Raw genomic sequence first — 10,951 nt, 5'->3', positions numbered from 1 at the left:
CTTAGCAAAGGCCACCCTTTTGTTAATGTGTATTTACATGAGTAAGTCATATTTACTTGTGGACATTTTTCAAATGACAGATTGTTATTATTAATGGTGGTAAGGCAATCATCACTATTAGCTCGCTGAGGTTACAACCCCTTCGTGTAACTGCAGAATATGTCGAAGAAGTCTCTTGTGCTCACAAAGTCTGCATTTATTTAATAAAAAAACAGTAATAATGTGAAATATTATTACAATTTAAAATAGCTGGTTTCCACTGAAACATATTTAAAACGTGTAATTTATTCCTGTGATGCAAAACTGAATTTTCAGCAGCATAACTCCAGTCTTCATTGTCACATAATCCTTCAGAAATCTATATCTATAAGCGAGGAGTAGACTCCAAAATGAAAATGTTTTTAACGTTTGTTACTAAAGCAGATGTTGAAAGATGTTGATAGAGGAACTATTTATTTCCCCTTGCGGCTGAGCCGTGTCTCATACCTGTAACCTGTTATTTTAAAAACATACAGACCCTCAGGTCCTGTGTACATCATACAGACTTAAATCAAATGAAAATTCCTAGTAAATCCACAAAGGCCAGTAGAGAACAAAGGAGTACCTTTGCTCTCATAAGAACACTCTTCTCCTTTTGAAATACAATTCAGACCGTGCGTTTCAGCAGCCGAGCAGACTTTTCCCATTATATTAAAGTTGATGGATAAGTTTGGCCGTCACTGCCACTGGTGGCAGCAGAGAAAAGAAAAAATGACTAAAAATCTGTATCTGTTTGAAATAGGCTATAGATATATATGGAGAACAGACCGTGAATACTAGCTTTTGGTCCTTTTTGCGATCCATCCTAAATAATATTGGGATTTTTCAGTTAAAGATTAGTGCATCTTCAATCACTGTAGCCTACAAATAGAATGCTAAAGGTGTCCACGCTTGTGTGGCTAATATTGCCCTCAAAATCTTCAATTGTTTACATGTAAATGCTTTAACTTACTACGTACTTAAGTGTTGACAATTATATCACCACAAAGTACATACCTTGTAGTCAAGTGCGTCGTGTAAGTATTGCAATTGGGATTCAGGAGTTATTTTTGATTGGATTGTGCCCTCTTGTGGTCACGTATTACATAACAGCATATACCACCACTGACGAGAACATTCTGTGGCTGTATTTCCACATTTACTGCTTGTTTCAGTTAAATGTCCATTCAAAGCATAGTCGTGCTTGGAGTCAATTATTTTATTTGTGATAACGCAATGAAACACGCTAAATTATGCGGACATAATTTTTGGCCAGGCTGTCAAAGAAATTGTGAACATTTAAAAAAAATAAAAAGAGAGAGAGAACCAACAAACTATTAGGCCTAATAACTGATTATGTTGTAGTCAGTGTATGCTTTCTTACTCTAAGCCTTTTATTATTATTTTTTTGCATAGTAAAATAAAACTTGTAGTTTGCCCTTTTTTCCCCAAAATAAATCTTTAATCACCTTAAACAAGATTAATGTTTTGTGATTCCTTCATATTTAAAATATTTAAATCATATTTTCAACTTGTAGGGTCATTAAAAACAATGTTAAGAAAAACCAATCAATACTATAATGTAATATGCTATTCATATTTTTTTTATTAATTATGCATATGAAAAAGCTCTTATTTACACATTTTACAAGTAGAAAATCAAAAGTCACAGTATAGACAGAAATTCAAAAATTTCTTTTTTCTTTATCAGAATATATAAACATTTTCAATATATATAAAAATGTGCATAAAGTGCATAAAATGTGTTGTTACACCTGCTCCACCTGCTGTCATATACAGGTATTAAAAACGTCCTGTTAAAACTTTTTTCAAAACTACGTGGATGGCTTCCTCCTCTTCATCCCACACAGGATATGGAAGGCGGACATTTTGGAGTGGGTTTTCTGTGAGGCTCCTGGAGACTCTGGATCAGTATCTGGGTCAGAATGTGACTGCGCTGCTTCCGGAACAGCAACGTACACTGGCACAACAGGAAGAGACGACGATAATGAGGTTTGTGCCTGATCATCTTGAGATAATCTTGACTCTTTTTCCTCAGAAGAATTCAGGCCCCTCAAGTGGAACACAAAATTTGACGTCTGCTGTTCCAAAGACATGAAATCCTCTTGGATCTCAGAAAACTGTCACCGGAAAGAAAATAAAGGATTTACTGAACAAATCAAAGCATATCAAAAGCAAGAATATGCTCTTTCACACTAGTTTTGTCTGTTATAGTTTTGATTCAGTCATATTTTCCTCTAAACTGTCAGAATATACCCTGAACATCTCAGTATGAGTGAATCTTCATCAGAGGCTGTTATTGCCCAGTGATATATTACTTTACATGCATACAGTACATATACTATATACACAGTAGCCTACTATATAGCAAATCCTGACTGACTGATTGATTGTTTATATCATCACAAAAATGTAGACTGTATTATCTATATAAAAAGTAGGATATATATTATATCCAACTTTTTCTCATACATAAAGTAGCCTACACTCAAGTAAAGTGATAACTGCCTGATTTAAAAATTTTGTTGATAAATGTAACTATATTATCGCCCAGCTCTTCTGTTACCGGAAGCTAGTGATTACAGTCTATGAAGTTATAATTATGGATATGGATATTTTTCTTTTTAAAAAATCGTACGGATTACTTTCATGATGGATGGATGAGCTTTTTTGGGCTTCAAAATCTCAGTTACTATTCATTCCCATTATAAAGCTTGGAAAAACCAGGATATTTTTTATTATAACTCTGATTGTGTTTGGCTGAAAGAAGAAAGTCATGTACTCCTAAGATGGCTTGAGGGTGAGTAAATTACGGGGTAATTTTCATTTTTGGGTGAATTGACCCTTTAAGTTGCTGTGTGAGGGGACATTTCGAGACTCACACCTATAAGTAAATGCGGTTGTCAATCCCAAAAACGGACAGAGTGAACATAGCCACAACAGTGTACTGATGTAATCCACTGCTTGAATGTAAACTATATCATCACACAGCTCTAAGCTGCGAAATGTGACAATAAGGCAAGAAGATATTAAGATATTAAACTTTTATTAAACTAAGATTTTCTGTAAAGCTGAAACAATGTGTATTGTGAAAAGCGCTATACAGATACATTTGACTTGACTATCTGACAGGCTGTGAATGTCTTCATACCAGATCTGTGTTGGACTGTAATAATTCTTTGCTCCATTTAGAGTCGATGCTGGTACCAAAAGTCCCGGCCAGACCCTGATGGCTGCTGCGAAGTGCCTGAGGAAGAGTAGCCAGGAAAACCACACTTCATTTCCCACTTTATAATATGAAAGTTGCTGTGTATACTTGTCTTGCTATACCTATTTCTGAAAATATTCTCATAATTACATTAAAACCTGTCAAATGATTCACAAAGGACTATATAAATGTGTGTACTGGCCTGTAAAAGGTTTATATTGGTTTCCAGCTGCGTCCGGCACTGTTGGACTTTGCTTTTGAACTGACCGAGTTCTGCGAACAGGTTCTGAAGCACACACAACACAAACAAATACACATATATCAGTAAACATTCATCACAGAAGGTCAACATAAGACTGTATATGGCACAGACGTGTGTCACCTCAGTGTCTGTGAGGACGGTGTGAGGGTCGTGGGCTGTCTGTGTGCTGTCTGGGTTCAGAGTCACTCTGGTGTGTAACTCCTCCAGCAGAGCCCAGCGCTTCTGTAACGCGCTCTGAACCGCACACACACTCGTCTCACACTCCCGCTGAACCTGCAGCAGGGAACGCAGAGAGCTCATCCTGACACACACAGAACATGAACGTTAGAAACTATTGGAAAACCCACACTTAACAATACAACACCGTAACATCATAAAACACAATTCTATCTAGCCATGATAAGACAATACACCAGTGTAATAAAGAATGAGTAGGCGTGTGTCTAATCGTTTGTCACAAGCTTTTGATAATACAAGTGTACAGTGTGAAAAAGAAGTAAACTTTAGCATACTTTTACAAAGAGTACTTACTATGGAAATTATATACTTTAAAAGAAAACCGTTAAAAGCTAACTAAATGTGTTCGCACCATTGCATGTTATTTACAATTAAAAATGTATTATAGTTGAAATTTATATGAAATGCGATTACTTAAGGACTTAAGTACATCTTTATATGTAATTTCATAATTACTTCTGCTGTCCTTGAAATATGGTTAAAGTAAACTGACAAGCATTAATGGTAAATAAGCTAAAATATACTTTAGTGTCATTACTACTGAAACTTATATGTCATGAAGTAAAGATGCAATTAGTACATTTAAAATATGTTAATTCTAAATGTAATATCAAATAACACATTTTAGTCGAAATCATAATCAAGTACTGCTTTAGTATGTTAGTCAACACATTAAAATAAGTGTACTTCTTTAAAGCGTGACCAAAGATTTTTTTAAGCAATTACTTAAAGAGAGCTTTAAATAAAAAAATAAAAAAATACGATATTATTACATAGTACACTTTTATATAATCTGCAAGTACAGTTTTTTAAAGGGTCATGAACTGCATTGTTTTGTTTTATGTTTACTGGGGTGTATTTATAATGTTAGTATGATTTTACATCAAAAATTGTCATAATTTGGAAATAAAAGGCATTTTTCCTACCTTTATTTTAGCCTCTGATTTGAACGCTCTGTTGGAAGGGGCGTGTCTGTGTGAGACTTCAGTGTAAACGCCCACTGCTGTGTTTGGCTGACATCTTTGCATATGAAATCGCTAAGTATTACATGTGGAACTCTCTCGAAAACTTTAAGCATGTTTTTACTATTACAGCTCTCCAGGTTGACTAATCGTGAAAAGTGTTGATTATATCATTATATCTAGATCTATAGACCATTTGGGGGCAGAAATCCACGGAATAAGAGAAAAATGTATTTTTGTGCCTTTGAATGTCAGAATCGGAATGCAAAAAAAAAAGATGGTCTTCATTTTTACAGATTATTGTGGTTGAAGACGCCATTTGAGGCTAAACACACGTTTATGGTTGCAAGCCATTAAACCGACAGTTGAAATGGACCTGCGAATATTACACTATTATTTAAAGCATGAATTTGATGTAAACACTAGATCTACATAATATTCACATATACATTTCACAGTGGGCGTAATTGCATTAGCCCTACAGTTACAGCATAAAATAATATTTAAACCTATAACATATTAAAGAGATTACATTAATATTTCACATTTCAGACTTTTTTTCCTCGCGAGTTTATATCTCCCAATTTGGACTTTATAACTTGCAATTGCACATTTACATCCCAATTCACAAAAAAAAAAAAAAAGTCAGAAATGCGTGAAATAAGTTCACAATTCTGAGGGGAAAAGGCAGAATATCGAGTTTATTTTCTGATTTTTCTCCTCAGAATTGTGAGCTATAAACTCGGAATAGTGAGAAAAAAAGTCTGAATTGTGAAATTCTTTTATTATGAGTGCTACTGCAGGAATGTCAATGTCATCTGCCACTAAGTAGGCCCCGCCAAAACACAAAACACGTCATTGCTGTTTGCAAACACCCAAAGTCTATTACGCCACAGATAGGCGCATTCCACAGTCGTTCTCTGGGCTTGGTTACAATAAAAGCTGTTTTTAGACTACAAGGAAGTTTTCAGTTCTGAAACTTACAGGATATTCTTATAGTATGATGCCCTCTTATATGTCAAAAGCTCAAGGAAAATTTGATTTCTCAGTTTATGACCCCTTTAAATATACCTTTTAAGATTTGAAGTACACTACAAGTACACATTCAATACAATTAAGCAAACTTCTTTTTCACAAGGGGTTATTTCTCATAAACATTTTGTTGGACAACAGTTTGTGACAATTGCTAAATATTTGTCATATGTAGATCTGTACAGCTCACCTGTCCTGCAGGTAAGAGCGTATCTGGTTAACTCTTTCTTGAATCGCACATTTCACATTTCTCTCCTTCTCTTCCTCATAGGCCCCCACGCGGAAAGTCTGAGACACTGCCTGAATGCAAAAAGACAAAAGACAAATGATTGGTATCTATAAATGCTACTAATTCATGTCTAGCAGGATCAACAAGAGCAGTCTGTTTACAACGCTACATGATTTGACATATGGAATGAGTTCGACATGACAGCATAATGACTGCTAACATATTCCATTAATGACAGTGTTCATTCTGACAGAAAGTAAGGATGGGCCTACAGTACTGTGGTTCAAATATGTTAATGCACCATCCATCCTTAGGAGACAAACCTGTAGTCTGGTGAGGAGGCCTCGTATGTGGGGCTCGCTGGGGTCCGGCAGGGGCTCGTGGAGGAGGGACACCACTAAACCATCCGCTAGAACATTTACCAGGGATTCAAGATGACCTGCATCCTGCTGTGGATTTATACTGATACAAACAAGATAAATGAAATTAATGGTTTTAACCACAGGAAGACAGCGGCTGCATCCAAAATCATATACTTTCCTACTATATAGTTGGCGAAAAACAGTAGGCCTATGTGTCAAAAATTCACAGTACTCATAAAGAGTAGGCAAAAAAGTACCCAGATGACCTACTACTACCGGCGAGGTTCTGAAGTGTGCATATGATGGACACTTTACTATCCCATGAGGCCACGGGAGACGATTTGTGAATGGCAGTGAAGCGAAGCAACTGACGCGATGGCGAATGTAGTACTTCCGACATTCACACACATTCATACTATATAGAACATACTTTTTTAGTGGTTGTCAAGTAAGAGGGTTTATTAAAGGAATTTTCTGGGTTCAGTACATGTTAAATCTGTGGCATCATGCTATTGATTTTGACAGGAAATACTTTGGGGTCATCTCTCAAATCAGTAAAAAAATAATTTGTATAGAAATACTAAAGCCAGAAGAACTAAACCTTATATTTGTTACCATGAGACCAGTGAATTAAGTCCCGTTCACACCAAAAACAATAACTATAAAGATAACTTTAACAATTGCTATATTAGCATCCACACTAGCGGATGATATCATTCGACGCAGTACTGTCACCTGTCTCTTTAAATGCTTGAGCTCTTAAAGCAGGATTCTGATTGGCTGTCATTGTTTTATTGTTCATCAGCTGGGGGGAAAAATGTATTGAACCCAGAAAATTCCTCTTCTATTCCATTGCTGGTCAAGTTGATCCACATTTGATGTTTAAACTGCTTGAAACACTGGTTAAACTATTTATTCTTGAAATTTTGTGTGACTTTTTCTCATTTGGATTCATGAATGTGCATGTAAAGTTTCAACATATAGGTGTTTTTTTTAAAAGGCTATAAACATTTTGGTGACTACGATGGTGTCAAATTGAACGAGTCAGGTAAAAAACAGAAAAGCTTTATTTGTAGCTTGACTAAAATATAAAACACATGAGAACTTTAAGAAATTTAAGACTTGAAATTAAGGGCTCATCTTCTGAATGTCTGTGCAGATCATTTTGAATATAAAAATATGTGGTTCAAATTGACTCCTATCACAAAGAATGGAACTAATTTAACACAATAGGAGTTCATAATTTCTTATATTTTATGACAAGCCACAATAAAGGTTTTCTGTAAAAGCATGAATCTTAAGTGTTTTTCATAGTGTTTATTCATGGCGAATTGCATGGAAACAAACTCATATTTTCAACACAACAGGAGGGTTAAATATGCAATTATGTGAACAAGAGAATCTGGATTTGTTCTCTCTCACCTGGCCTGCTGCTGCTGGGTTTCAGCAGATTTTCTCACTATCACCTCACCATTGTACGGTAAATGCTGAGAAAATCACACATAAAAATATAGCAATGTTTAATTACGTGACATCATTTCAATTGTAGAAGCTGGTAAAGGATGCAAAACTAAAAGCACTATTGCATTGAAGCCCATGTTAATTTCCTCTAGATCTAAGAAGTCAAATAAATTCAATAGTAGACTGACCTGCTTTACTTTCTGTCCATAGCCGATCAGGAAGCGTAAGGCTGAAGCACAAAGAGCCGTCGCAGCACACATCAGCCCAGCGAGAAGCAGTCGACCCGCGGCTTCAGTCAGACTGACAGACTCATCCAGAACAAACAACCACACGGCTGCTATCAGAGCCAGACACTGACTCCAGTCCGGCCAGTTTCTCCAATGCAGTCTGAGAGAGAGTGAATCATAATATTGCCACAGTATAGGCTAAACCAAAGGAATCTGTGAGTAGTGCTAGGGTCTTGTGGTGGTTGTCAGGGAGTTGCTATGTTGCCATACCCTGGTAATCCAGAGTTCTCGCGAGAGCACAAGTTGAATTTGCTCAGCGAGTTACTCTGGTGTCCAGTAATGATGCTCATTAAATATGCCCCTCGATCTGAGCTGCACCAATCACATCAGGTTATCTGATATAGGCGGGCCAGAGGCGAGATGACGACAGCGCTGTGACGTCGAAGTCATTAGTAAACATTGCAAGATGGCTATGGATGAACGCCAGTTGTTTGAAACGGCTTTGGCCGCTACGATGAACGAGTTAGACTTGGCTTTTTATCTAAAACAGGAACAGAAGACGGCGCTCGAATCGTTCCTTTGCAAGAAGGACGTTTTTGCTGTTTTGCCGACCGGATACGGCAAGAGTATAATCTACCAGTTAGCTCTGCTGGTAGCTAAGCGTATGGGGTTTATTGTTGTGATTGGTCGTAGTGTTATCCAATTGCGTGCAGTGAGATTTTCAAATGCATGCTTGGTGCCGCCCCTCGAGCTGGCCGATTTTCATTAGTCGACGCCAGACCATTAATCTTTTAGATTTAGGTCTGGATTTCCAGGCTAATGTTGCCATGCGGTTGGCAGGTCTATATATAATCAGGTCCCTCCTTTAATGTAAGTGGGATTGTTTTTAGCCTGTTTTATTATCTGTTTTAAGTCTGAACACTTATTGCAATTTTGAACCCCATTGACTTTAACTGAAAAGACAAAATAAAAATAAAACACTGAGGCATTTCTCTAAAAAAAAAATTTTTTTAATCTCTTTAAAGGGATAGTTCACTTTGAAATTAAATTTTGGTATGTTTTAGCTTACCTCAAGGGCATCCAAGATGTAGGTGTCTTTGTTTCCGCAGTAGTTTCAATTTTGATATTTTTAGGTCAAACCGTTCTTGTCTGTCAGTCATATAATGCAGGTCTATGGTCACCACCTCAAAGAGCATGCACAGAGAAGTCCAAATTAAACAAGTACACATTGATGGCCTAAGACACGAAACGAGCGGTTTGTGTGAGAAAACGACCAGTATTTATATCGTTTTTACCTCTTGTACACAACCACGTCCAAGTGATCTGAGGGCGCGCGCGCTTCCTGGTGTGTGACGTGTGCGTGCGTTCTGGCTTAGTCTGCGCAAGCGCCGGAAAGCGCCGGACGTGTTCTCGGATGTGTACAAGAGGTAAAAACGATATAAATACTGTTCGTTTTCTCACACAAACCGCTCGTTTCGTGTCTTAGGCCATCAATGTGTACTTACGATGGGGAATTGTTTAATTTGGACTTCTCTGTGCATGCTCTTTGAGGTGGTGACCATAGACCTGCATTATATGACTGACAGACAAGAATATGTCGTTGACATGGAGTCGTATATTGGGATTGTACAGAGACATGGCATCAAGATGACATCTTTCCTGGGAAGCAAGAACATGCCAGGCCTCATTCTGCACAAGCTAAAAGTGGTTTCTAGATCTGTCTCGTATTGAAAAGGGGAATCAGACAACGATGACCACAGACTGTCGAGCAGCTGTCTTGTATCAGAAAAGATTGGGCACTTGCAAAACTTCAACAGTTAGTATCCTCAATTCCCAAATGATTACATTTAAAAAGTGTAATTAAAAGGAAAGGTCATGTGACAGTTGTAAACATGCCTCTATCACAACTTTTTTGGAGCGTGTTGCAGCCACCAAAAAAAAAAAAAAAAAAAAATTTATATACAAAATACGCATAAGTTGGTCAGTGAAAACTTTGAAAATCTGTTATTTGTACTTTTGTCAGTTAAATAAAGTTTCAAGATAATTAACAAATCACATATTCTTGTTTTTATTGCATTTTACAAAATGTCCCAACTTTTCTGGATTTGGGATTTTATTAAAACTTGTTTGTCTTGTGTGTATTTAAAATATATTTATAATTGCACATTTGTAATAAGGAAGTTGCAATTTAGTACATATTAACTTTCAAATGTAACATCAAAAACACTACAGTTAAAATTATAATCATGTACTTCACATGTCCTTTAGTATGTTAGTCAGCACATCAAAATCAGTGTACTTCTTGACAAAAGATAAATAAACAATGTTTGGTTACACTTTATTTTAATGTGTCCCTGTTATAGTGTACATTTAAGTACGGAGTAATAATTAACTACATGTACTTATAGGGTTAGTTAGGGTATGAGGTATGGTTTAGGGTTAGTTGCATGTATAGTAAATACATGTAACGTGTAACAAAGATATATTAGAGTAAAAGTTTTACCAACATTTTAATTTTACATTATTATACAAAGTGCTTAACTGTGGTATGGCATGAAAGTGGTAAACTTTGTACTTTTGAGAATAGAATAGCAGGACACCACAAGTGCACATTCAATGCAATTCAGCACACTTCTTTTTCACAAGGGTTAATTCACTCTTAGCACTCCAAACACCCACCTCATCCCTCTCCACTCTCTTCCATCTCTCTCCTCCGCCTCTCGTTTGATCATCTCGTTCTCCTCCTCTCTTCCATCCTGTCCTCCTCTGCCTCTTGTCCCGCTCGGCTCCCAGCAGCTCCACACATGTCCCGCGCTCAGCTGAGGCATGAATCCTCACGGACGTCCTGCGTGAAGTGTTCGAGTCGCTACAATCATGCTGAGGAGACCAAACACTGGATTTTCCAGTTGTGCCAGTCGGTCCAGCAGGTTTA

At 37.0% G+C, this 10,951-nt stretch overlaps 1 protein-coding gene across 1 annotated transcript; it reads right to left on the bottom strand.

The window, feature by feature from the left end:
• Positions 1-1,602: 1,602 nt before the first annotated feature.
• LOC311290833 (uncharacterized protein) lies at positions 1,603-10,875 on the bottom strand. Its single transcript, XM_084409546.1, has 9 exons — positions 10,699-10,875; positions 7,981-8,179; positions 7,754-7,818; positions 6,293-6,431; positions 5,931-6,040; positions 3,630-3,810; positions 3,450-3,533; positions 3,191-3,286; positions 1,603-2,159 (listed from the first exon to the last, which is right to left on the bottom strand). Exons 1-9 carry the CDS (start codon positions 10,845-10,847, stop codon positions 1,854-1,856), a joined length of 1,329 nt encoding a protein of 442 aa, XP_084265672.1. The 5' UTR covers positions 10,848-10,875; the 3' UTR covers positions 1,603-1,853.
• Positions 10,876-10,951: the final 76 nt, after the last annotated feature.

The sequence above is a fragment of the Rutilus rutilus genome, assembly GCF_951802725.1.
Source record: "Rutilus rutilus genome assembly, chromosome: 5".
Classification (NCBI taxonomy): Eukaryota; Metazoa; Chordata; class Actinopteri; order Cypriniformes; family Leuciscidae; genus Rutilus; species Rutilus rutilus.
The sequence above is the reverse complement of the archived record's forward strand: the minus strand, read 5'-3'. Positions and strand labels throughout refer to the sequence as shown.